Raw genomic sequence first — 27491 nt, 5'->3', positions numbered from 1 at the left:
CGTAACGCTGAAAAATCCTAAGTTGAACCACTGAAAGTTAAGGACCGTCGTAACAGGAAATGTAAATTCGAACTGCTTTAGGTAGGATGTAATTCACGGATTGCTACAGCTAAAAACTCCAGAGGGAGGGATGGCATCAGGCATGGCTGGGAATGCCGTCTGAGCTTGATAGGTCTCTCCCTCTCTTGCTTGGCTATACTCTACTCTTCTTTGCATTAGCTTCACTCTCAGTAGACGCCCCTCCCCCCCCCCCCCCCCCCCCGGCAGTTTCAAGTCAAGCTTCTGGCAACTTTTCTTCCCAGAAGGTCCTCAAAATTCCTAGCCTCATCAGACTCACTTAAGATATGTGGCAATCTCAGTCAGCCTGTGTGCCAGGGCTGGGTGTTATCAATCAGGCCTTTCTTAGTTGCAAGGGATAGGAAAGCTAAATTCAAACTCAAAATTCTGAGGCTGGGTCTCTTGTCTGTCCCTAAGAGCCAATGGCAGGGCAGGGAGAAGCAGACCAACGTCTCCATAAATGAGCCAGTCTGTGGCCTCTGCCTCTAGCTCCTTCCAGAGGCAATGACTATGTAGACAGACCGGGGAGGGGGCAATGGGCTGGAAGGGAGGGCTTGAAGCTGTGTTTACGTGGCATTCTATATACAGTTGAAAAAATCCAGATAATAATGGAAAGAACCTAATGGATATTAACGGGAGTTGGAGGGGGGCGAAAGACCCCCCTCAGTGCCACCCCTGTAGTATATTTAATTTGTGGGGGGAAGCAAAAGCCCAGCAGGACTGCCGGTGGCCTAGCCATGTCCAAAGCAGGCCCTGGAGAGGACTTGCTCTTACCACACACACTAATTATTAGTCCCCACTCATAGATCAGTTTAGGATTTTCCAAGTCCCAGGCGAAGACGCGTAAAGTAACATTGCCCCTGTTCAATGTTTTCTTCCATATAAACGTCCAGACCTCAGTCTCATGGGGGAAACATCATAAGGCAGTTTCATAGTACCCAGCTTTGATCTTTATGCCCTAGTAAAGGTGTAGTTGGCCTTACTGGGGCTCAGTCATGTTCTTCCACAAGACTATCAGATTACTACTCGTTTTCCGTTGTGTGTTCTTTTAGGACCTTACTTCGTTTTTACTTGTTAACTTCAACGTTTTGAGGGAGGGAGCCAATGGTGGAGGTGAAAACTGAAAACGGTCAGTCAACGTCCTGGGCGCTTGATCTGTCTTTCCCTCTCACCCAGAAAGATTTCGCTGCACTGGGAAGTAAGGAGAATAAAATCTGACTGTACTCCTACTGAAGAGACTCGCTCATTGGGTTTTGCTCCTCTGCTCCCATCTGTCTCGAGTCTTGTTGTTTCTTTCACTCTGAGCATCTCCGCTCCAAGAAGGCATGAACTTTTTCTTTCACTTCCTTTCTTCTCTGGGTGATGGCCTGACATCACTCTGGGAAGGAGGCTGAAGGTTACTGAATATAAACACTGTCACTCCTATCTGGCTTAGGCAGAAAGGTAGGCTGGGCACCCAGGGGGTCTGGAGGTAGGAGATGCCAACCATGGTGCCAAGGCCTCAGGAGCCACACGTGCGCACGAGGGCTCTGTGTCTCTGTGCCTTTACATACTGGAGGGCACCGTGGAGGACGCATTTCCTCTGGAGTCGCCATTAACCATCTACCACTCTAGGAGGATGAAAGGTGGGAGTAAGTTGGTAGTGGAAGTCGTTATGGGGGAGAGGCCATCTGGGGTCGGCCGAGGGCTGGGAGTGGCCCTGAGCCGAAAGAAGCCCGCTGGAGTGGGCCGGAAAGCCCAGGGGTCAGCCGGTGCAGCCCCAGAGAAAGCGGTGGGCTCTCAGCCCCAGAGGAGGGCAGCCTCCCGCAGCGAGCCACGGGGGGGGGGGGGGGGGGCCGAAGGGCGCCTGCGGTGGTGGCCCGGTGGGCTAGTAGGTGGGGACGATCCTCTGCCCATCCTTCACCGCAAAATAAAAGCGGCTCGCGAGATCCTTCCCTCACGCCCCCAGTCGTGCAGTGTCCAAGGATGAAAACGTGCTGAAACCCCCCGTGGGTCTGGGGAAAAGCGCTGAGGACCGAGGAAGATGGTTCCACGCAGGCTGCGGGTGCCTCCAGGAGCTTGGGGGCCGGTCCCGCCGCGGCGCCTTCTCGCTTCCCTCTCCCGAGCGGCGGCGTGGGTCGCGGGGTGGAAGCGGCTGTGCACGGGGATGCTCTTACATAACCGCCCGCCGCGTCCTGCTTCCCCGCGGGGTGGGCGCCGGGGGACGCGCGGGAGCCCGGGCCGCCGCTGCCCCCGCGGGGAGAGGAGCGCGAGGAGCGGCGGGAGGAGGGCGCCCGGGGCGGCGGGGGAGGTGAAGGTCAGTGGGTGTGAGGCGCCGGATCCACACCCCCTCCTCCCTGTCCCCTCCTTCCCTTCCTCTCCGTCCCCCTCTGACGTCTGGAGCTGGCAGCTCGGCGGGTTCCGCATTCCCGACCCCTCCCCGCCGCCCAGGGGCCGCTATATAGCCGGGGCTGATGCAACCCGTCCCGCCGCCCGCCACAGCCTGCGGGAGGGACGCTCGGCGGCCGCGACGGGGGGCGCTGGCGGCGGCGGACGCTGCAGCGGCGGCGGGGCTGGCGCCGCGGCGGCTCCCGGGCCGGGACGGGCCTGGGCACCGGGCGGAGCTCGGCGGCCGGGCGGCAGCGGCGCTGCGTGGGCACGGCGCCTGCAGCCGGGCCCCGGCCCCGGGGGCGCCGCCTCCGCCCGCGGCTAGTGCACGGTGGGTGCGAGGGCGCGCGCCGGGGGCGCCGGGCCGGGCGGGGCGGGGCGGGAGGGGCGCGCCGGCCGCGGGCACCTGGGACGGCCGCCCCCACGCGCGGGCCGGGGAGGGGAGGCTCCCGCGGCCCCGGGCCCGCCAGCGGTCCCGGCGGGGGGCGCTGCAGCACGGGCCCCTCCCGCCCGGCGCCGGGGAGCCGGCGGCCGCCTTGTTGGTTCCCGCCCTGGGACGGGAGGCTCCGTCCGCTCCCGGGACAGCCTGGGCGCTGCCTCCGCCTCCCTCCCGCGCGCTCCTTCCCGGTGCGTTTGCCGGGAGGTGCTCCCCTCGGGCGGCGGGGAACGCGGGTGAGTGGGGAGAGAAGTGCCCGGGGGAGACGGGAGGTGGGGGTGCAGATGGAGGCCGAAAGGCCAGGGAGGTGCAGGGTGCTGGTGGTGGAGGGATGACAGGGACCTGCTGGCAAGTCGTGCCGGCCCCCACCCCGCTCCCTGGGGGGGAGCGCGGCTCTCTGAGGGCCTGGACAGGGGCTGGGGCTCTCGATCCAATGAAGAGGGTTCTCTCGGGGCCACTGCTCCCGGGTTCTGGGTGGGGAACGAGCCTGGGGGCGGCCCGGGGCCCCTTTGGGCTGCCCCTGGCTCCCAAGCCAGGTTACATAAGGAGGCAAGTCTGCTAGGTAACCTGCCCCTCCTCTCCTGCCCAGCCCAGAAGACTCTCTTCTGCCCCGCCCCTCAAAGGAGGTTGAGGGATTGGGCCACAGGGCCTGGATCCCCGGACCCCGGGTTGGAGAGACCCGGGCTTAGTGGGAGGGGCTGGGAAGGTGGGAGTCCTTGGCTTTTCTGCAGGGATAGATGGGCCATCCTAGCGACTGGAGATAGAGGTTGGTGGAAGAGGAACTCAACTGACCCCTTGGGTCGGCTCCCGTTACAAAGTTGCCTGACCCTTGCTCAGCGTAAGGCTCTCCCGACTGGCGTCCGGGGCCTGGTTCTATGACCTGAGCACATGTGCTCAGGGCAGATGTGCTCAGGTCTCTCCAAAAAGGGCTTGCAGACCGTGTGGGTGTGTGTACTCAGGTCTAAATCTTGGTGGTCTGTCCTCAGGGTCTTAGGTTGAGGGGCATCCGACCTGGAGCGTTAAAGCATGATTGGATGCCTGCTTGTCCTTTAAGCCCTTGCTCTGAACTGTGTTCCCAAATCATCTCCCTCCCTGCCCCCCCACCTCCCTCCCCTGAGGGTTTTTTAAAACACCTCCCATTGCTTTCATCTTTCCAGCAAATCTGGCTGCAGCTTGGATGGATGCCTTATCTTCCTTTGCAGGTTTCTAGGGGAGAGTTTAACCAGGTATCAGGTGTGAGTGAGCATGGCTCTGCCTTTATATAAACCTGAGGACCGGGGAAGAGAAGCAAGATCTATTCTCGTGCCTCTGGCTGGTGAAGGTTTTGCCTTGTTTAAAACAGGGAGGACAGATTTCTGAAAGACTCTTCTGTTCCTCTTCTTCTTTGGCCTTGGTTCAGAGCTACCAGCAGCTCCAGAATCTTCCTGAAGAGCTGGGTGCTGTGAGATTTGAAGGGCTGTTGGAAGGCACGGGCGTTGGGGCCTCTGACTTTCCTCCTAGGTTGGTGGCAGCCACCTCCAAGGAGATGTGTTGATAAGTGCTAACAGGGTCCCCTAAGGCAGGATTTGGACAAGGATCTCTCTACTCACTCAATGCCTCGCAGCCCAGGGTCTGTTGTCTGCCCCACCTGTTTGCAAGACCTGTGGGCATCTTTTCCAACCTGCAGAATCCTTGCCAGGGTTCGAAGGGCTGGGCTCTCTGGGGCTCGTTTGTTTGTCGTGGGGCTGCTGGTGTTGCAGTGGGCTGCCTCTCTCCCCCGTGTCTCTGTTTCCAGCTCGGCCCTGGAAGAGAGGGGCCGGTGCCATTCCAGGTTGGCCTGCTCAGTATTCATTCTGCCCCAGCTCAACTTGAGCAGCCAGAGCCAGGGCTGAGGGCAAGCTACATTCTTTTCTGCTTTTCTGCTGCAGGATGCAGTTTGCTTTTTTCCATGTGAATGAATTATGTTTGAAACCGAAATGAGAGGAAGAGAAAAATAGAGTGAGTGTGTACGGGTATGTGTGTGTGCATACCTATATAGGCAGGGGGAGAGCAGCAGGCACATTATTTTTCCATTTTCCTTTAATTAAGGCTCTGTGGAGGTGTGTTTGAAAACAGAGGGTCTCCTATGCCTTTGAGGAGGGTGAGAACACTGTTTTGGCTGCGTCCCGGGCCATATGCAGCGTATGGTGGCCAATGAAACTGGGCCTGGCTCGTTCTGTTGCTTGTCTTGGCAGTCGGTTCCGTGGCTTGTGTTACCAGCTCTGGAACTTACGGGCTGCCAAGCTCTGTGTGCCTGTGTGTGTGTGTGTGTGTGTGTGTGTGCACTCTTGTGTGTGCGTGTGTGTGGTTTGGCCTCTCGAAGCTCCGCAGAGACAAATGCCTTAGCGACCCAAGGTTGGAATTTTCAGTCTGTGTTTCTTTACACTCATTTGCCGGCTGTGGGAGGCCCAGCGAGAGCCCCCCATTCTGGGTTTTTGTTGTTGTTGGTTTTTTTTGTTTTTGTCTGTTTTCTTGCTGCAGCCCATAGGATTCCATTTGTGGAGCTCCATTTCCAAAACTTTAGTTGGCCAGTGGCATTTTTTTTAAGGGCCAAGAATTTGTCACCCGCCATGTGCGTGTCTGTGTTACGTATCATACTATGAACTACCGACACCAATGAACGCACATGGGGTGAGGCGGGAAGAGAGGATAGAAGGCTTGTCCAGTGGTAGTACCTTCCCAGCTCTTTGCTGTTTGGGATAAGGATCTTGGCAGAAATGCCTTACCGTGTATTTATTGAGCACCTACATTAGGCAGGGGAGAAAGCTGTGTTTACAGGCGGGGCCTCGTCGGAAGCATTTCTCTGGTCTCCAGGGAAGAACCTTTCCTGCGGGGAGAGGTTCCGGTTTCCTCTATGGGCCCGGATGGCCTTGCGAGGATCGCTCATGCTAGTGTGTGCCATGCCGCTGGCTTCCTCTGATCACTGCCTCCCCTCATTCTCTTCTTGTGAGGATCTAAGGTCTGTCCCTTTCTAAGCAGCGTAGGGATACCATAGCTTGAAGGACACAGAAGATGCTGGCCCTCTGCTTCTGGGGGGAACACACTGGTGGTGCCTTGCCAGCGATCTAGGCAGCTGTGTTCTGGCCTCCGGAGGAAACTTTAGGAGAAGCCAAGGCAGAGAGACATGTATTCTGCCTCATCTCTGCCCCTCTGTACCCAGCATTGATCTGCCCTCCTCTGTTTCTCTGTTGCAGTAACGGCCTGGATGCAGGATGTTCTTGCCCCTTGGAGTTTACAGCTGGAAAGTGGGACAGCAGAGAATCCTCTGGGGAAGAATCTTTTTCACAGCCCTAGGAAAGGGAGATCAGTGCTAGGTGGGAAATGTGCGGAAGGGATGTCGACGGGTCACCCAACACTAGGGTTCCTCCAGGAAGGAAGGCCTTCATGGCTACGCTGACTTCACGCTCACTAGGTGCAGGCGTTGTTCCAGGTACTTTCCAAGTAGTAACTAATTTAATCCTCTCCTCCGCCTTACAGGCCAAATAGCGTTATTTGTTATTCCCACTTTACAGCTGAGGAAAGCGAGATGTGGGTTAGGGAACTCTCCCAGGGTCACACAGCTAGTAAGGGGCAGACCTTGGATTCGCTCTCACATGTGCTCCCAAGTTCCTCTTCCGAACGTGCCTCGCTCTCCTGCCTGCAGAGCTGAGACAGTTGTGCGGAGACACTTGTGCGGCCGCCCCATTCTTAGTCTTAGAGATTTCTCCATCCTTTCGTTCCTTGCCTTCTGGATCGGCTTATCTTTTGGAAGCTGATTTACCCACCTCGTTTCAGATTCCAGGAGACAGATCATTCCAGATGATTCCTTAGCTCCCAGCACAGGTCTGGTATTTAACTCTCCAAGATTCACGATAGTTAGTACTACGTTTTGTGACCACTGGCCTGGAACCTTTCCGTCTGCAACCTTCCTGGCCGTGGACTTCTGTCCTCCACGTTTTCCTCCTGGGAATCTTCCCAGGCTCTGACTCCCAAGACCTCTCACCTCCTCTTGCTGATTCTCAGGTGCTGACTACCTGCCCTTGACTTCTAACCCCACTGGGGTTCCTGGGGCCTGACCCCTGAGCTCCCTTGCTCCTTGGCCTGCCCCCACTCATCTCCACTTTCTCTCGGTGCTGAGCCTTGCAGCCTCGGGTCCTCTGCACTCATTGTGCGCCCATCCCCGGCTCCCGATGCCAGCCCAGGCCAGCTGTTTGCCTGGAGGGGGGCTGCCCTTCTCAAAGAGGCCCAGGGACCTTAGAGCCTCCCTTAAACTTTTATTTCTGTGGACGGAGAGTCCATGGTGCAGATCCTAACTTTCTCTTGACTTACCCCCTACCGCCTTTCATCTGTCTTTGCCATTCTGGATGAAGATGATGATGATTGGACACTTTTTAACAAGAATAGCCCATTATGAGCATGACCCTTCAAAGCAAGACTATTATTTACTTGTAGATGTTTCCATTAAATCAATGATATCTTACACATTTACATGTAGGAAACAAGAGAAGAAGACAAGAGAGGAAAACCTAGGTTATCTCTGCTTTTCCTTCTTTTGGCTGAAATGACCCTCCATGTTAGCGTCTTCCAACAGGGCCCATTTTCTGGAATTGAAGTGTGTTGTGGCTTTTCTTGGGCTTGTACAAGGCAGCGCCCCACCCTGTGCTCCTACAAGACCCTGAGTAAGTCAGAACAGGGGGGTACAGCCGTCAGATCTTTGCTTTAGGTTCTTGCCTCTTGGACCCATCGGGTCCCTATTTCTTCCAAGCCCGCTTTTTTTTTTTTTTTTAATTTTTTTTTTCAATGTTTATTTATTTTTGGGACAGAGAGAGACAGAGCATGAACGGGGGAGGGGCAGAGAGAGAGGGAGACACAGAATCGGAAACAGGCTCCAGGCCCCGAGCCATCAGCCCAGAGCCTGACGCGGGGCTCGAACTCACGGACCGCGAGATCGTGACCTGGCCGAAGTCGGACGCTTAACCGACTGCGCCACCCAGGCGCCCCCCAAGCCCGCTTTTAAGGGAGCTGCCTCACACCTCCCCAGATCTTAGGCTCCGTAGCAGCTTAGGGTCTACTGTGACTTCCTGGACACGTTCTGTCTTATTCATGCCTCCCTTGCCGGTCTCATCCCCGATCTGTGCATTACCCAGCTTTTCTTTATTGGCTAGTTTCCAAGTTGTTCCTGGTCAATGTCCCAAATTGCCAAAATCATTTGGGATTCTAGGCCCTGTCTTTTGAGGTCAAGCCCCATTTTCCCGTTTTGGTCTTCTGCAGACATGTAGAGCCTGCTCTTTATTTATGCATCCCAGTTACTAACAGAGACTTGGAGGGTGTTTATCTTCCTTTCCGACCTCCGGGGCCCTGAAGGGAAAAAAAACTCTGGGTTCTTCCCCCAACGCTTTGAGTGCATAGTTCTCCTTTTCCTCCTAAATTGTTTCCGTATGGAACAAGCAGTTTGGGAGATGATTTCACCTCTTGTCATCTTTCCTATGTCTTCCTTGAAGTGGGTAAATTCCTCCTGGCTGTTGCTGGTTCCTTGCCACTGCCCCCCCCCCCCATTTTTATAGATCCCTAAATCACATCGAATTGTTTTATTTTTCAAATCGCCAAAGCTGCCTTTCAACCTTGGATTGTCAGCCGGCTCTTTCCAGTTAGTGAAGACTCGATTCTGAAAGGGAGCCCCTCCTGCTCCTGCTCCTGCGACCCCCACCCCCACCCCCACCCCCAGAGCCCTGTAGGATGATTTCGTGCTGGTGAATGTCAGCTGTTGTGATTGTCTCCTAGGAATGGCATGTGTTAAGGACTTTGTGGTTTGTATCTGAGCATTTAGGGGCACCCTTGTTGGGGGGGGAGGAGAGAGAGGGGGGATGTTTGCTTCTGCAGAGGAAAGCCTGGTGTCTGAGCCTCAGAGTGAGGCTTGTCACTGGGATGGGTTCACAGGGGAGCAGGAATGGCAAGAATTTATGGGACTGCTGCTCCCAGGGGGTGGTTGCCCCTCCGAGGGGGTTCCACAGTAGCAAAGAATCCATTATATTTTGGGATCATTTGTTAGTGTCTCATTTATACCATCTGTATGAAAATAAACAGAAGCTGCAAGCAGAGACTATCATTCCCGGAATAGAGTGGGGTCTGGCTTGTGTCTCTTCCCGAGATGGCTTAGGCAGGGAAACATACAGAAGCCTCTGGAGTATTTTTCTTGGGGTCTACTGTGGGAACAAATAATCTGGAGGTGGATAACGAACATCTCAACTCCCAGAGACAGATCCTTACCCCACTCACGGAAGTTTGCCCCGCCGTGAATTTTTTTTTTAATCGTTTGTTCATTCATTCATTTTCATTTAGTTATTAATTCAGTAAGTATTTGTTGATTAGCCTTTCTGTAATCGAGCATCCTTTTAGGAGCCACTGACTCCTTGTGGCATCAGTTCAGGTCTGGCAGAGGCGATTTTGTAAGGTCTGCTCCTCTTCTGAAAAGGAGATGTGAGTTTCTTTTGTCAGGCCGGCTCCGGTGGCCTGAAATCACTCCCCTCTGCCCGTGAGGTGTCCACATGGCTGGGCCCAGGCATCATTTTTGCCGCATGGGAATGAGTCCTTACGTTGGCCCCTTTTGTATTTTCCATGGAGGAGGCCCCGGGAGACAGGCAAGCTGATCCACTCCACCCCAGAGCTGCCTCCTGGGGTAGGAAGCTGCCACCTTCTCTGCATTGCAGACCTGCCTCTGGGGGCGGGGGCGAGGGTGACTTCAGTCCGGCTCAGGTTTAGGGAAGATCACAGTACACTGACACACCACAAGCAAGATGTCTGAGGGGCCATGTCCATGTCTGGGCTCCCACCCAGGAGGGTGTTCAGGGAGCTTCCTAAACCTGGATCTGCACTGAAGAAGGCAGAATAGAGGGTCTTCTGTGCAAGAGAGCAATCCTCCACTAGGGGCTAGTATCTCAAAACCCACCATTAAAATGTCATTCCTTCTGCATTAATCTCTCTTGAATGCCAGGAGGGGAAACAGAAAGGATGGGGTGAGAAAGCTTTGGTTCTAAAACCCAGGGACCAGGAGTCCAGCCCTGGCTTTTCCCCTGTGTGACCTTGGGCAAGTTGTTTAACTTCTCTGAGCCTTAATTTCCTCATCTGCAAAATGAGGATGTGGTTTAGATAAGCACAGGGCCTCTTCCAGCTCTAAGACTATAACTTGATGCGAATGAGTCTCAGATCCTTTTCTGAGACGGCCTGGGGGACCCTAGGTGCTAAGGAGGGCAGAAAGGTGTGGGATGGGAAGGCAGGGCTGAGGGCCCCCCGGTGTGGGAGGGTGTGGGAGGCAGAGCGGGTGGAACACAGATGTAGGGCCTGGGGCACCAAATGTGAACTTGGGTGCTAGGCAGGGAACTCTGTACAATCGGCCTTATAGGCAGATGTGGCTGGTGTACCGAGGGCAAAATGGTAGGTCCCCTGTCCACTTTAAAGAAAGTGATGTCCAGTGAAAGCCTTTGTGGTTAGAGGGTACAAATCCCTCACATGCTTTTCCCCTTCAGAGTGCAGAACCTATTGAGAAAGAGACACGGGGTTGGATAGGGAACCAAATTTCACCTTGAAAGCAAAACAGAGATGGAGAATGTGGGGTGCACTTGTGGCCAGAAGGGGCTCCCTGGTGAGCCCCTCTCCCACAGTTTAGACCCGGCAACCTGAACGGGAACAAGCGACCGTGGGTTATCCCCGAGGGCCACTCTTGCGGGAGGCAGAGAGCCCAAGGCAGCGTGGCCACGTGAGAATTGTGGCCAACAGAGAAGTGCGTGCAGTGGATGTCACATCTCCCCTGTCTCGAGAAATACCTCCTTCTTCATAGGAAGAGACTGATGGAGATGGAAAGATAGGTCAAAGCTCCCCCAGGATTTCCAGGACAGTCGAGGTTTTGATTTTACAGCCCAATGCAGAGGTTGGGAAGGGGGAGAGGTTCTTCCTGGAGTCTAGGAGCAGATTTGTGATTTATAAGGCTGTGCACATTTGATCTGCATATTCTCAGTGCCTCCTGGCTCCTAGGTGGTCAACAATTGGATGGGTGGATGGATGGATGGATGGATGGATGGATGGATACGAGCCCTATGGGGGACCAGATGAGTCTGACTTTCTTGGCAGACACGCTTTCTTCACTACCATCCACACCCTGAAGTGACCGTTTCTTACTCGCAACCTTCTCCCAGCAGAGAGAAGGAAGAAATGAGAATTCCCTTGGTATTGACCTAAGTTATGTCTTTCTTTCATGCCTGAATCTTTCTTCCCTTGCACACCTTCTGGGCCTGGCAGAGCCACAGTATGTGTTTGCTTTGAGAACGAAGAGACCGGGGAGGACTTTTCTGGTCCCGGGTGCCACTGGGAAAGCACACGCTAATGAATTTCATCTCTTCGCCTCAGTATCTTCCTCATAGATGCCACATGCACACACTCACACACACACTTACCTTTAGCTCTGATTTGCTTCATTTCATATTCAGGGTGTCTTAACAAGTATGCAGAATGGGATGTGTGATTTGAGGGGAGGCACCGTGCCAGACCAAAAATAGCTCCCTCTCAAACAGGTGCGAAGGTGCTTGAAATCTCACCGTTATAATCCATTTTCCTTGGAGGCAGCATGCTGCGGTTTAAATCCCAGCTACCCCAGTTTTAACTGTGTACGGTCTTGAGCAAGTTATCGTTCTCAGCCTTGGCTTCTGCCTCTGCGTAATGGGTCTGACTGTGTCTCATGGGATTACCGCAGTGCCGAGCACATAGCACATACTGAATCAGTGTGACCTATGCCTGGGTTAAGCATTGCCTTCAGTGCCAAAAATAATGCTGCTGGGAGTTAACTGATCAGTGTTTCCCTCTGTGACAGAATGAACTTAAGGGTAGGAGGCATGACTGGGTGGGGAAGGGGTTTAGAGGAACATTAGTGAAAGAAAGGAAGAGGGCCTGGCAAGGCATGGGGGCTTAAGCCCCTCATGGGACCTCTCACCTGGCTGACAGCACGTGTCCTGATCTTCTCAAACCCACTCCAGGCTGGGCTGCCACTCCTCCTGCTATGATGCCTGGGCAGATTCCAGACCCTTCCGTGACTGCAGGCTCTCTGCCAGGGCTCGGCCCCCTGACCGGACTCCCCAGCTCGGCCCTGACAGCGGAGGAGCTGAAGTACGCCGACATCCGCAACATTGGGGCCATGATCGCCCCTTTGCACTTTCTGGAGGTGAAACTGGGCAAGAGGCCCCAACCCGTGAAAAGTGAGGTGAGCGAGCCTTGTAATCTCCCAGGCAGAATCCAAGGGTGGGGTACCTGGGCCAGAGCCCCAGGTCTAGCCCCAACATTCGCTGAGTGACCGAAGCATTGCTGTTCGGTGTGGGCTCTGAGGACCAGTATGTCCTATGTCCCCCTGCAGGTTGTTAGAGATGCAGCATCTCAGGCCCCACTCCAGAACTGCTACATCAGAATCTGTGTTTTAACAAGCTTCCTGCCCCCGCCCCGGAGGATTCACGGACATGTTAAAATTTGGGAAGCTCTGGGCCAGGGCAGGATGCCGAACCTGCGTCTGTTTGTTGCAGGGGCAAAGGAAGGGCGATTGATAATAACAATAATAAATAATAATATATTGGCAATCTCTCTGGGATGTTGGGAGGGTCAGGGGAGATCGTGGGAAACATGCACATGCTTTGAAAAGGATACACGAGAATGCCAATCGTGGATTAGCTTTAAAAATTATTGTTGTCGGTCACATCGTTGTCTCTACTCCTCTTGGCCCTAGGCTGGAGTTGAACATAGGCACTTGGGGAAGGGTGGTGTGGCGGCCCTTCCCAAAGCAGCTGCCAGAGATGGGCATGGCCTCGGTCACTCAGCATCATGCGCCTTAAATGGTGTTTGCAGAGGACCCGCGTGTGAAGCACTCCCTCCCCAGGTCCCTTGAGGCTGCAGCTCCCATGAGCCTTTCCTTCCAGAAGAGCAGCATTTCCCTGGGGACTGGTGAGAAGCAGAAGTCCCCAGCGTGGGTGAGCATCAGTGCTGTGCACGCCCCCAGCCACTTCCCCAGGGCTGGCAGTTTGTCCAAAGACCTGCCCCAGTGAGGTCCCCAACCTGTGCCATTTCTGCAGAGAAATCGGACAGAATGGCTGCCAACCTGGAAGCGAGAAAGAGCGGGTGGCGGGAGGTGGAGAGGGGGTAGGGGCAGGGTGGGGTGGGCACGGAAGCTGCTAAGCATAGGTGCTCATTCGTAAGCAGAGGGGCGCCTGGATGTGATTCCATCCTGTAGCCTGGAGCTGAGGGCTGGCCTTTCCGGAGAGGGGGATTCTTGAGTGGGGAAAGGTGTCCGGGTACTGCCTTGGGTTTCTTATACAGCTACTGCTCTGCTCCCCCCGCCATCCCCACGAGTACCATAAAAATTGCAAAGAGGGGCTGCTGGGGGCTTGGTCAGCAGGGGCAAACTGGCCATTTGCGGGCTGTATCTGGCTCTCGGAGGTGTTTTATTTGGCCCGTGCAGTGTTTTAAAAGAAACTTGAACCAACATTTCACTTGAAAATTTGGATTTTAATCTTTGATTAAAAAATTGGGAGATCTGGTCACACTGTACCCCGTTCTGGCATGGCAACAGCTACATGGAATGGAAAGCCCCGCCTCACCCCTCCCCTCCCCTCTCCTCCCCTCCGTTTGCCACAGACCCCCACACCTCCCTATTGTTCTTGATTTTGTTTACACTGTTGGTTTTGCTTTTGTTACCACCAGCTGCCTTCATTTACCTTAACTGCTTGGCCCCCCCGCTGTAGACATTTGCACCGGAGACACCTGCATTTGGTGCATTGTAGGTGCCCATTAAAGACTGTTAAGTACCAGATGAAAGTTGACGGTAATTATATTCTTCTGAGTCGATTTTGTAAATCAGCAGTGCTGTTAATAGCACTTCCTGGCTTATTTAGGTTCTGTTTTCTTTATGGGGGGCCCTTGTCTTTGGTCTTTTGCTATTCACTTTTCCAGTCTCATAACTTGAAAGCATCCGTTTCTGGGTCGTTCCACAGTATAAGTGCCATTTAAAACCAGCAGCTGAGCCGTTTCACTGGGGCGCTGAGGCCGGGGGACCAATGAAGAGCCAGGTGGCTTGGTTCAGGGGCTGGCCCAGCGGGGATTTGCCCCAAGGCCGAGTTACCGCCCCTTCCCTTTCTGCAAAGGGCGCTGGAGGAACTTTTCCTTTTCCTTTGGAAAAGGGCTTTATTTGGGTTGGGTATTTTTACATTTCACAGCCTCCCCCAGATTGGTGGCATATGCCCCGTACCTGACAGTGACGTGCGGTCTTCACAGGCATCACAGGCATCCACAAACGCTCACCACCCCGGCCGTGAAAATAACAAGCCGTTTTTAGGGCGTATTTGCATGTCCCCTCCCCCGCTGTCAGACTGCAGCATCGTGGGGGCGAAGAGGCAGATGGAACAGAGCAGACTGAGCTGGCGCGGAGCGAGGTCAGCCCTGCACTGGGAACTGACCTCCAAACGCTTCCTAGGTCAGACCGAAGGTTGGGGAAGGGCCATTCTTAGAGCAACTAGAGAACAAAGCAGGTGGGGAGAGAAAGTCGCAGCTGGAGGACCTTTGGTCCCGCAGATTTATTTGCATATGGCAAACTGTCTTTGGTGGATTCTCACATTGGCATTTTAGACTGGTAGAAGTTTCTTGGCTAATAATAAGATACTAGCTCACCATTATTAAGCATTTAAGATGCACCAGGCCCTGTGCTAAGTGCTGAACATACACGATCTTGTTTATTCCTCCTTACCCCATCCCGACCACCGGGTTAAAGAAGAGGAATTTGAGGTGCGGGAGGTGGGGGTGGGGGGAGGTCAAGTCATTCAGGGTCACATGGTTACGTGGTAGTGACACTGCTGCTGACAAGGCACTGTCCCGGTTGCACTGAGATGCGCACCAGGCACAGTTCTGGGTGCTTTTTGCGAAGTATCTCATCGAACCTGCACAAGAACCCTTTGAAGTAATTACTGTTACTTTTGTGGTTTATGCCCGAAATATGGATGAGGTTGGCGAGACTCAGTGAGGTCCAAGGTCATGCATGCAGCTGGGAAATCAGCCCCAGCAGTCTGACGTTAGAGCCAGAACTGTGTTGCCCCCCGCCAGCTCTCTTCCTTACACACTTCTAATCAGCACACTGTAGGGCTGGGGAGGCCGGATGAACGTGGCCCCGGAACACTCGATCATTTTGATGACATGGCCCAATTATTGCTGAGCTCCGCACTTCTGCAGCCGCATCGTCTCCCAGGCCCCCGGGGGGGGGGGGTGGGGAGAGGGCTGGCCTAGCTGCTCTGTGCAGGTGGTTCTGTCCGAGCTGGCTCTCAGGCAATCCACCTTTGCAGAGGTCGCGTTCTCTTGGCCATGGCCAAACACACGAAGCAGTTTGGTAAAAGAAAATTGGAGGAATTAAGTTAAAGGACAGGTTTTGTAAATGATAAAGTGCTTTGTGCCGAGGTTGTTATTATTATGTGGTTGACACTTAAAAGTTAAACTGTTTCGGTGCCAAGGGCTTGGCTGCAGTCCATTTGTTGAGCAGATATTTGCTAAGCAACTACTATGTGCCAGGCACTAGGAACTGAACCATAAACAAAGCCCCTTCTCTTGGAGCTGTATAGCATAGTGGGGGGCATCCGGAAATGCACATAAGCAAAGTCATATATAATACAAAAGGTCAGGTAGTGGTGAGTATTGTGAAGAGAAACTCAGCGGAGCAAGCAGATGGAGAGTGGCCAGAGGGCTCATTCTGATGTCTGGCTGGGGGATCTGGGGATGTCGCCTTCTGGGTTATGGGATGTTTAGAACCGATGCTTCTTCCTCGCCTTTCCTTTCCTATGTTCCATTTCAAGACAGTGTGCTCTCTAGCTTTCTCCAGAGTTTTCCTTCTTTTACTTTCCGTTCTGTAGCCCCTCCCAGCCAAATTCTTCAACCCCCCAGACCCTACTGGCCTGAAGATCTTGGCCCGTCCCAGGGCATCTCTGAGTGCCCTGCTGTGGCCACACCCTGCCTCTGCACCTGGAATGCATTTTTAGTAGGGAAGGCAGGGAGGCCAGAAACCCCACCCTTGTGCACGCACGCGTGCACACACACACACACACACACACACACCAAGCACTCACTTAACCACCTGCTAGATGGGATCCCTTACCCTCTTTGCCACTCTGCAGGGCTCTAGAGAGGACTCAAGTTCAAGGGAGGTTGGATTGGATAACCTTTTAGGAAAGAGTCTGCAAAGTGTCATTCCATGGGCAGGAGTCAGCCTACAGATGAATCTCGTTTGGCCCCTAACAGTGCGGTTTTCTTTCTGGCTTTTTTTTTTTTTTTTTTTTTGAATTGAATGAGTTGCTATATTTAAAAGCCAGGAAATGTGGACTTTCTGGCTCCTTTAAAAAAACCAGAATATCTGGCCACTCTAGGCCCACACCCTTATATGCACCGAGAAGCTGGAGCTGAGTAGCAAGTGCTCACTGTATTTGCACATAGCCTTTAGCTTGCTGCAGTCCCCACCACTCCCTGTTGCCTCACACACAGCCTGCTTTTGCGTGCGTGTCCTGTGTTTAGGTCCCAAAGACAGAGATGACATCTTATGTTTCCTTTTATTTCCACCAGACTGTGCAGTATGCCTTGCACAGATTGTATGGTTTTTTTTAATTTTTTAAATGTTTATTCACTATTTTTGAGAGAGAGAGAGAGAGAGAGAGAGAGCGCAAGCGGGGGAAGGGCACAGAGAGAGGGAGACACAGAATCCAAAGCAGGCTCCAGGCTCTGAGCTGTCAGCACAGAGCCCGACGCGGGGCTCAGTCTCCCAAACCGTGAGATCATGACCTGAGCCGAAGTCAGACGTTTAACCGACGGAGCCACCCAGGTGCCCCCAGACTGTATGTTTGATACATGCTTGTTGGTTTAAACACTAATCAGCTATGCCAACTTTGCAAGTCACTTAAACTTTCTGTCCCTTGATTTCTGCATCTCCTAATTCTTATCTCTGAGTGTCGTCCATTTGTTTTTCTATTTCTGAACTCAAGCAACTTCAGGCAGAAAAGAAAAAAATACAATGAACATCAAACCAACTATTCCACAAACTTGGTTAATCATCAAAACCGCATGGAAAACTTTTTATAAATACAGATTTCTAGACCCCACCCCTGGGGCCCATGCACTCAGAAACTATGAGGGCGGAGTCCAGGGAATCTGTATATTTTGTAGGCTCAGAGATTCCTGGGCTGCATTTGGGAACCTGATTTTCACTGTTTAATACCTCTCCTCAAGCTCTGCCAATCCTTTTCAGGGAGCATTCCGAGGGTTCACCTGGAGGAATCAGTGTGCATATCCCGTCACGGACTGCCTTTCCAGCACAGATTCCATGCTGACTGGGTCTGTGTCCTTGTCATCTTCAGAGCAGGAGAGGCTTAGGCATTTGTGACTTTCACACTGGTCATTTTCCAGCTTCTCTGGGGGCCCTAAAGAACATTTAGGGTTTTTCACCTTTGATGAACTGTGTTAAAATTTTTTTTTTTTTACATTTATTTATTGTTGAGAGACAGAGTGAGACAAAGTGAGAGCAGGGGAGGGGCAGAGAGAGAGAGAGAGACACAGGATCGAAGCAGTCTCCGGGCTCTGAGCTGTCAGCACCTCGCCCTACGCGGGGCTCGAACCCACAGACCTTGAGATCATGACCTGAGCTGAAGTCGGACGCTCAACCGACTGAGCCACCCAGGAGCCCCTTCCTTTGATGAACTGTGAATTGGAGTCCGTGGACTGTAGGGTGGTCGTGGAAGATGTGCTCATTCTCAGCCACGGGTGGTCGCCCCAGAGTTTGTTCACCAAAACGTTCGCCCATGTTTAGCCTGAGCATACAAAGTTGCCCCAAATCATCTGATGTGCTGGGTAAATGTTGGCGTAAGCATGCTTGTGTTTTTAGTGATTTAAAACATAAAGGCAGCCCACTGACATTTTTTAGCAAGCTTTGCATAATTGGTTTTTAATTTGTGACTCTTTGAAATAGCATTGGCCTTCTTCCCCCTGACTCAGACACTTTTTCTGTCTCATACTTGTTTGGCAGAGAGATCCAATCTGTCCCTTCTTGGAACAGAATCTCCCAGCTCATCTTTGAAAGACTGAGTTTCCACTTTAGTTCCGTCACTTTCTTAGCGCATTTTCAAAAGCTGTTAGCTTTTTTAAATTTCCTTTAATAGTTTAATTTGAGGGAGAGTGAGTGATCCCTAAAGGCAGCTCTAGGTGTATTTAACCTTGGCCCCCGTGTTACTGAGTCTTACTTGATGTGGTACCCCCAAGCCTTCACAAGCCTTGTGACACTCTTATTTAACATCATAGGCTGGTCACATCCACTGTCGTTCGAGGACAGGGCCCCTTAGAGACATGGTGGTGGGGACATGGCTGGATCTGTGTGTTCTTGGAAATCAGACGCCTCTACAAAGTTCAGGGAGTCCTGTGCTGCCTTCTTAGATTCTCTGTCTTAAGGTGGGGATAATATTCGTACCTCTTAGGGCTGATGGGATGGTTAAATGAACTAATGCAGGTAAAAGGTCTTGCATAATGCCTGGCACTCAATGAGATACACAACAAATGTGAGACATGAATGTGGTTCACTTTTCCAACGTGACAGTTATTGAAGTTAGTTTTTACAGTTGATTCCAGCACCGTTCCTTGGGCTTTCATTCCCTTGAGGGTATTTTGTCCGTGGAGGCGGTGAGTGGCCTGAATGTCTAGAGACCCCAGGTGTCAGGGGTGCAGGGCATCAACCTAGCTTCATAACCAGAGGGGGTATGTCTGGGGCCTGGGAAGAGCTCTGGACTGGGGTTCAAGCTTCTGGGTTCAAAATCTGGGTTCTTCTTCGCTCACTCCCACCATGACCTTGGACAAGTAAGTCAGCTATCTTTCTGAGCGTCAGTTTCCTCATCTATCAAAGGAGGAAACTGACACTCATCGCGTTGCATCATGAAGATTAAGTGAGGCACTGTGTAAAAAGATGACCTTGACTCCAGCATGATATGATGGTAAATTGCCTTTTCTAGGGGCTGAGTTTGTGTGTTGTGAATCACACTGCAAATTCTGACAGCATTGGCCTTTCCAGTGTGTTGTGCCTTTGATCCGGGTTTCAGGGAAGCCAGCAGACCTGTTTCTGGTTGTGCGTGCAGCCAAATTTTTAGTTACCATTGCCCTTCAACCCTCTGTTTTCCCCTAAGCTGCTTTGTGTGACCCCTTATCTTGTTTCCTGTGGTGTTAAGGTCATTGCTAGATTCCTGTGAACCATCAGTTTTTTAGCAGCCATACAAAGTGGCCTCTTCTGTCATTGCTGGCCATCTCCCTTTGGTGTCCCCAGGTCCCCGGCATGGACCCAGAGTTGGGAAACTGGGTCATCTCACTGGTGAGCTCCGCTGGCTGAGCCACTCTGGCACGAGCCAAGCGTCTCTCCTTTCTGTGCCCCAAAGCAGAAGACAACTTGACCTGATGTTGGAGCTCTGAGACCTGGGGCTTACAGGCAGATTCTGGCCGGCTGTAGAGGTGCTGGGAGTCAAGTTGCGGCCTCGTCTGGGTTTAGCGACCCCTTGAGGCTGGGGCCCGTTGTGCTTTGCTCCATGACTGTGGCTGCGGGGTTCCCCTTTGCTAAGCACAGTGCCTGTGCATGTTCTGGGTGGGAAGCTCCTGCAGAGTTTACTTCCATGGCCTCCTTCCTGTCCCTCCCCCAGCCAATAAAATACTTGGGCTCTTTGGAAGCATGTGGCAAAGCAGGAGTGCTGCATTGGAACACTTTGGCTCTGAAGAGTTTACTAGACATTTAAGCTTCTGTTTCCTCCCTTGTGAAAATGAGGGAGACAGACCCCCTATCTCACACCATATACAAAAATGAACTCAAAATGGATCCAAAACTTGTTATAAGAGCTAATATTATAAAACTCTTAGAAGAAAGCAGCTGATAATCTTCATGAGCAATGATTTCTTAGATAGGACACTAAAACCACAAGCCACAAAATAAAAAGTAGATAAATTTGACATCATCAAAATTAAAAACTTCCGTGCTTCAAAGGACACAAAGTCAAAATACAGCCCACAGAATGACAGCAAATTTTTGCACATTATAGATCTGATAAGGGACTCATAGACTATAAAAAGAACTATTACAAGTCAATAATAAAAATGGGCAATGCACATTTCTCCAGAGAAGATCTATGAATGGCTAAAAAGCATATGGAAAGATGCTCAACATCAGTAGCCATCAAAGAAACGCAAATCAAAACCACTGAGATACCCACTAGGATGACTGTTACAGAAAAGAAAAATAATAAGTATTGGTGACAATGTGGAGAAGTTGTAATCCTCATACACTCCTGGTGGAAATCTAAAATGGTGCAACCAGTTTAGAAAACAGTCCTCCAAAGGCTAATTCCACTCCCAGACATATACCCAATAGAAAGGAGCACATGTCCATGCAAAAACTTGTACATGAATGCTCACAGCAGTATTATTCATAATATCTCAAAAGTGGAAACAACCCAAATGTCTATCGATTGATGAATGGGTAAATGAAATATGATATATGTATACAGTGGAATATTATTTGGCCATAAAAAGGAATGAAATGCTGGTACTTGGCTACAACATGGATGAACCTTGAAAACATGTTTCATGAAAGAAGCCATTTACAAAGGAGGACATACTGCAGGATTCCATTGATATGAAATGTCTAGAAAAGGCAAATTCGTAGAGACAGGAAGGAGAACCACTTCCCTGGTGACTGGGGCTAGGGCAGATGGGAGAGGTGGAGGGGTCCACTAAGGGGTGTGGGCTTTCTTTTGGAGGTAGTGAAAATGCTCTGAAATTTATTGTGGTGATAGTCGCACAACTTTGCGAATATACTAAAAGCCACTGAGTTGTGTACTTTAAGAGGGCGCAAGTGTGAATTTTATCTCAATAAAGCTGTTTTTAAAACGGGGAAGAAGAATATCTACATCACATAAGTGTGGAGAGGATTCAAAGGCATAATCATGTAAATCACCCGGCATGTATCAGGGCTCCAGAATTAGTAGCTATAGTGATTAAAACCCCCTTTTAAGCCAGCGGTAATGAAAAAGTCAGGATCTGGTTAGGGACATTTTCTCCTCTTTCCTTTTTATTGCTAGTGGCCATCCAGAAGCAATGAGAGCAATCTGGCAGGATTTTGTATGGAACTCAGGAGGAAATATGGAGTAATCCTGGCTACTCATTAGAGTCCTCTGGAGAGTGTTTAAAAAAATATTGATGTGGAGCCCAGAGATTCTGATTCAGCTGGTCTGGGTGGGGCCAGCAGGTGTTTCTAGCTTTCAGCCATTGGTTGAAACCTTTGGTACCGTCTAAACTGGCCCAGGTCTTTGAAGGACTGAGGACATCTGGGTTCAGGATAGAAGACTCATGCGAGCAATGCACTTTATAGTTTGCAAACTGTGTTTGTAGACATTATCTCTTGATCTGTTTAATAACCATACAGGTAGGTGTTATGAATGCTACTAGTTGTGAGACAACTGAGGCTCAGAGAGGCTAAGTCATGTTTCAAGTATAATTTTATTCTGTGTTTTTTTTTTAAAGCAAGATCCACACACATGCTCCTACCTATTAGTTATCAAATCTAACACCTTGGGGAGCACTTCCAGGGTGATGCCTATGGCCAGGTCAATCTATTTTGGGTAGACTTCAGAACAAAGCCTTTTCTGCTACTTTTCTTTAACCGATAGACATCCTGAGAGTGCAGGGCAAGCTGATAAAATGTTATAGACATATGTACATATTCACACACACACACACACACACACACACACACACACACACCATTTGTAACTACTGTGTATGAGGAAAACACGAGATGGGAATAATTTGGATCCTGAGGCTGTCAGAAACTGTTCTCTATAACCTCTGAGTTAAAGGTTTAAACCAATCACAGCACGCCTATGGCTCTAATAAGGCTGTGATACCATGGGAACCCCTTAATAACGTACCACCTTTATCTGTTTAGTATATTGTGGTATCATTTGAACAATAGACTCCTGCTGCTGAAACCGATCTGAAATCCACTGGTTTACTTTGGTGTATACCAAAGCGGGGTCTGCAGAGCAGTGGCAGCAGCATCTGGGAGCACCTTAGAAGTGCAAGGTCTTGGGTGTCACCCTGAGACTACTGAAGCGGATGCTCTAGAGGGCGGAGTCCAAAAATCTGGGATGTAACAAGCCCTCCAGGGTATTCCGATGCTCTCTGCAAGTCTGGGTGATCTGCAAAATCCCTTCCAGCCCTGACTGGCAATGATTCTCTCTGAGAATACCTATGAGGGGTCTAAAACCACGTTTTTTCCCAAACCTATCTCAAACTTTCTGGAGGGAGCTGCATGCCATCAGCTATTAAGTAATGTGTGTGGTACTTGACTCTGTGTAAGGCAAGGTTGCAATCTGAGTCAGCAAACATTTCCAAACCAGTTACTTCCAGGTATTGAGATCCTCCCGGCTGCCAGCATTCACACCCTAAGGGACTTCCCAATTAATTAAGCTGCGGAGCTTGTCAATAGGCCGGTTCCTTTATAGTTTTTGAAGGGAGAATCAGATAAGCTATTCATCACCGTAGCTGGCTGGAGTTCTCAGCCGCCCTGGTCTGAGAACTTGGGTGGGGGGGAGCTCTCCACCTCCACCCCACCCCCACCCACACCTCCACCTGCCTGGGAGTTGCGAAGCCTTCCCTTCCCCATCTCTCAAATTTTATTGCTTCCATTTCATTACATAAATCACTCATGGTGAAACCCTTCCGTCCTCCAGGCCAGGTATCCCTGGCTGTGAATTCATCTGGCCGTGTCACCTGGGTGGGATTTTTATTAGTGGGAGTTCAGTACCCACGAAATAGAGGTCGCCGTTCTGCTCAGCGATTTGTCTGTTATCTGTGCCTTATGCCTGAAAGAAATTGGCTGAAATCTGTGTTTTAGCTGCACACCCGGCATACAGATTAAACTGAACTGCACTGGTGGAGAATAATTAAGCCAAAGACCTTGTTTTTCACCTTCACGATGAAAGACAAATGACTTTCAAGGCTTTAATAGGATGATGGCACTTGAAATGTTCTTCTACTTTGGCCAACTCGGGACTTTTAGAACAGCCCTGTTCATGAATATTCTTTGCAACAACTGCATTTTCATTTAGTTGTAGATAGTCATTTTGCAGGATCTCTTGTCTTTTGGTGTTTTGTTTTGTTTTGATTTTTTTTTTCTTTTGCCCCGGTGTAATCAAGGCATATTACACTGCTATTGTTAAAGAATTATTAACTCTTTTTGAGAAAATTGATTTCCCTTCCCAGATATCTTCTGCTTCTTACCAGTCTTTTAGAGGTGGGGAGAGCCTTGTGGGGGCCACTATTCCTCTCCCTTTCTCATCTTTTGAATCAAATGTCAATTGGGCAAGAAAATTGACTGATTGCCTAGTGGGAAACTAAACCTCACCAAACCATAAATATGAAACAGGCCTGAAATAGACATATTTCAACAAAAGCCATCATTCTCCAAATAGCTCTTCTCCAGCAAAAGGATTTCCCGGCAATCATCAGCCCTTTTCTCTTCAACGTTAGACTTTCCGTCCTGGCCAAGGTGCTTTTTCCTACGTCTCCTGGCCTCGCTTTCGCAGTAACAGTGTTCACTCCTTCCTTAGCAGGACCATACAGAAATGGGTGTCACCCTGCCCAGCCGGCTTTTTCAGGCTTTGTTCCAAACACAATGCTGTCTTTTCTTAGCAGTGGAAACGGCTGTTCTCCACTGCTTTCTGAGAGAATGGCCCTTCCCTATTCTGCTCATATAAACCAGCCCTATGCCTCAGCAGCCTATTGTTTTATGGGTTCTCTTAACGCAGGAAAAGGTTCTTACTGAGGACAGGGGGGCTGGGAGGGCCAAGGTCACAGGAATGCTTTGTCTTGCTGAGATGTGTGGAGACAGAGAAGTTGGTTCAGATAGATTCCCGCCCTCCCCACCCCCCTCCACCCGCCCTCCCCACCGCCCCCCACCCACCCCGGGAGGTTCTGATGCCCGACAATGGCAACTGCATCAAGCTTTCAGTTCATAAAGAACACGTCCCCTGCTTCTAGAAGGTGTTCCAGGAAGCAGTGGTATTCGGATTGGTCCTGCCACCATCTGACCAGGGACCAAGGCCGACTTACTCCTCTTCTCTGAACTTGAGCTTCCTGGCCTGTGGATGCCGCAAGGTGCTGGGATCTCTACGTCTTCTCAGTTCCGGAACCTCAGGATGGGGCTTGGCTTACCGCCCTACCACTCCCCACCATTTCCTGTAGATGCTGAGTGCACTGAGCAACTGCCCACCCACCTGTGCCCCCAGTCACCAGAGCTGAGTGAATCATCTTGGCAGGTGAAGCCATTGCCTCTGGCAGCTGTTGTTCAGAGCCTTCACCCGGTGGTTGGCTGGGCTGGTGTGATGCTTTGAGTGAGCACGGCTCCCACTACGTGGGTTTGTTCATAGGGGAATGTGTTTGATCATACCCTGGCCTTGGGGGGCATCTGGAGTGAAGTCAAAAGAGCACCAGGCTGGGAGTCAGGAGTCTTGCCCAGGTCACCAGCTCTGTGGATCAGGCCTCCCTCTAGCACACATTTACTGAGCACTCCGGGTGGCTGCAAACTCGGCAAGGTACAGAACACACACAAAATCGCCAAGACACAGGGGTGCCCGGGTGGCTCAGTTGGTTAAGTGTCCGACTTCAGCTCAGGTCATGATCTCACGGTTCGTGAGTTTGAGCCTGCATCAGGCTCTGGGCTGACAGCATGGAACCTGAAGCCTGCTTTGGATTCTGTCTCCCTCTCTCTCTGCCCTTATGATCTCTCTCTCTCTCTCTCTCTCTCTCTCAAAAATAAATAAACATTAAAAACAATTAAACAAATCAACAAGACACAGATTTCTGCTCTCATGGAACTCCCAGTTTAGTGGAGGGGGCATAAACTGAGGACAGAATACAGCAATACAGCACAGTGGGGGTCAAGATAAGCTCAGAGTTCTATGGGAGCCCAGAGCAAAGGGACACCTCCCCAGCCTGGAAGCGATGAGAACCACGGAGGCCTTCCTGTAGGTGGTGATGCTTGAGCTGAATGCAGAAGGGGAGAGCAAGCCAAGGAAACAGCAGGGGCAAAGGCATGTGGCCAAGTAAGTGTGGGATGTGAGAGGCTCAGGGTTGTAGGAACATGGAGTGTAGGGTTGGATGGACGGGAGCAAAGACCACAACACATGGGGCCAAGTCACAGGCACCCTTGCTTGACACATGAAGGAGCTTGACCTCTCTCCTGAGGGTAATGAGGAGCAAGTAACTGGATCAGGTTTGTGTTTTAGAAAGATCCCTTCGATGGCTGAGATAGAGGATGGTCATGTAGGGTCAGGAGGTAGAAAGAAGCCTGGAATGGGGATGGCGAGTGGGGAGCAGATATGAGGAGGATTTAGGATGTAGAATTGGATGGCCTGAAGAGTCAAAATAAGAGATAAAGAGAAGGACAGGTTGGGGGAGGGCTGCGTGTCTAAGTCCAGTGAACGGGTGGTGCCAGCCTGGGGTGGAGAATAGACAGGAAGTAGCCAGTTGAGGATAAAGACTTTGAAGGGCTGAGGGACATCCAGACTGAACATCCAGCTGGCAGCTGGATGTTTTGTCCTGATCATAAAGAACTGTTTGGCTTTCATATATAAATGGTAGTTGAAACCACATAGGTAGATGAAAATGACAAACCATAGGCAGTACCCATGGAGCGAGAAAAGCAGCAGGTCAAGGATCGGACCCCAGGAGACATTGGCCTGAAAGGGACAGGAAGAGGGTCCTGGGCAAGAGACAGAAAAGGAGAGGTCAGAGAAGTAGGAGGGGGACAGACGAGGTTAGTGCTGTTCATCCAGAGCATAGAAAATTCCAGAAAGAGGAAGTCAGGTGGAGCCCAAAGGCCCAGGGAGGCTGACTCAGCAGTGACCCAGGCCCTGCCCTCAAGTGTGAGCCTTGGAGCAATCCACTTCCTTCCCAGGACTCAGTTTCCTCATGTGTAAAATCCAGGAGTTGGCCTAGGGGATTCTCCTTTCTGGCTCTAAGAGTCTGTGAAGTGACTATTTCTGAAACTCCTTAAAAGGGAAAAGATGTCGTCACCTTGTTTCCTCAACTGTAAAATGAAGCCCCTAATACCCACCTTGCAAGGGCGTTTGAAGGTTAGTGAGAAGTAGGAGCTATTGTGTTTATCAAAGATGAGCCACAAGACGGGAGAGATGAATTGATTGGCCCACGGTCACAGAATAGGGCATCTAGGTGACTAGAACTAGGTGTCTGATGACCAACCCCGCCAGGGTCTGTCGCTTGCTGGGGTCATAAATCAGCCGCCCATGGGCTGGTGCAGCCCACAGATGTGTGGCCCACAAAGTGTCCTTTCCAAGATGGAATTTGTTGCCAACATTAAAAATTGGGAGAGTTTACTTAAAACCCCGTATGTTCAGCTAGGCTTGAAAACTTGGAAGATTTGGCAATGCTGAGTCTGTGCTGCTCAAGTGAGGCCGGCTGGGGGTCCCTTCTGCAGGCCACAGCCCCATCCAGCCCCCTTCCCTTGCTAACGTTACTTGCTTGGCCCTGGGAAGTGACTTGAGTTTGCAACTCGAGCCTTAGACTGACCATTTGGCTTGAATTTTGTCTTACAGCTCTGCCCGCTGCTCACTGAAACTGCCCCAGTATTTCACAGCTGAGGTCCAGGCCATGGTTGTTTAGAGAGGGGGGGCTTGCCGGAGAAGACAGGGCTAGAGGGGGAACGGCTGCCAACAGCTCAGCCCTAGGGAGATGCTGATGGGGACGCCTGGCCCCTGCAGGGTGCATGGGCGCAGGAGGGGTGTTGGACAGAGGCCCCTGGGGTTTCCTCCTTCTTCCCCTTGGGGTTGTAGGCCTGGCCCGGCTGGCTTGTGGACGTCTCGCCCCTGGACTGCCCTACTTTGCTGATGCGTGGCTGGACAGGGGAGTGGTGTGGAACCGCAGCCCCGGGGCTCAGCGCAGCCGTGTTTATGTGGGGGAATGTCTGGTATGTTTGGTATTTGGGTGTTTACTTCCCAGGGTGCTCATGGGTCCCTGGTGTTGAAATGTGGCTCCACCGTGCAGTGTGGCTCCTGGGGGGGGCGGGGGGGACCCTAGTGGGCCTGGCCAGGGCTAGATTTTGAGGCTGCCAGGCTGCTGTTGCTCCGGGCCTGCTCATTGACAACTCGTGTGCCTTGAGGCACCCCCAGCCTGCCCTCCGGCCCAGGTCTCCTGTGCCAGATTCTGTCCTTGGGGGAGGCTGGGCGTGCCCCAAGCTTGCTTTCTGCCTCACCTGGGAAGGCGGGCCCAGGATCTGGCACTTACAGCACGCTTCCTATGTCCCAGGCTCAAGATTGGCACTTAGTCCTGTTACAGCCTTGTGCGGCAGGGCTCGGTGCCTTCCCCACGCAGGTGGGGAACAGAGGCTCAGAGAGGCCAAGTGACTTGCCCAGGAGCACACAGTCGGTGCTCCTCTCAGACCACATAGGCCTCTTAGACCCCTAAGTGCGTGCTGATGACCCTGATGCCACGTGTCTCAGCTGAGCCTGGTTCTCTGCGTCCCTGCTGCGGTCCTTAG

At 51.6% G+C, this 27491-nt stretch overlaps 1 protein-coding gene across 1 annotated transcript in view; it reads left to right on the top strand.

Moving 5' to 3' along the window:
• The first annotated feature begins 2699 nt into the window (after window positions 1-2699).
• The window catches only part of JDP2 (Jun dimerization protein 2), a 40256-nt gene continuing 15464 nt past the window's right edge, over window positions 2700-27491 (top strand). Inside the window, exons 1-2 of the mRNA XM_047080333.1 lie at window positions 2700-2755; window positions 11881-12104. Coding sequence (XP_046936289.1) covers window positions 11904-12104 — 201 coding nt within the window. The 5' untranslated portion in view covers window positions 2700-2755; window positions 11881-11903. The remainder of the gene's footprint in view (window positions 2756-11880; window positions 12105-27491) is intronic.

This window comes from Lynx rufus, unplaced genomic scaffold (assembly GCF_022079265.1).
Source record: "Lynx rufus isolate CCGP_SWC_20201006 ecotype Redwood Valley unplaced genomic scaffold, mLynRuf1.p SCAF_17, whole genome shotgun sequence".
NCBI lineage: Eukaryota > Metazoa > Chordata > Mammalia > Carnivora > Felidae > Lynx > Lynx rufus.
Note: the sequence above shows the minus strand (reverse complement) of the source record. Positions and strands in the feature narration are given on the sequence as shown.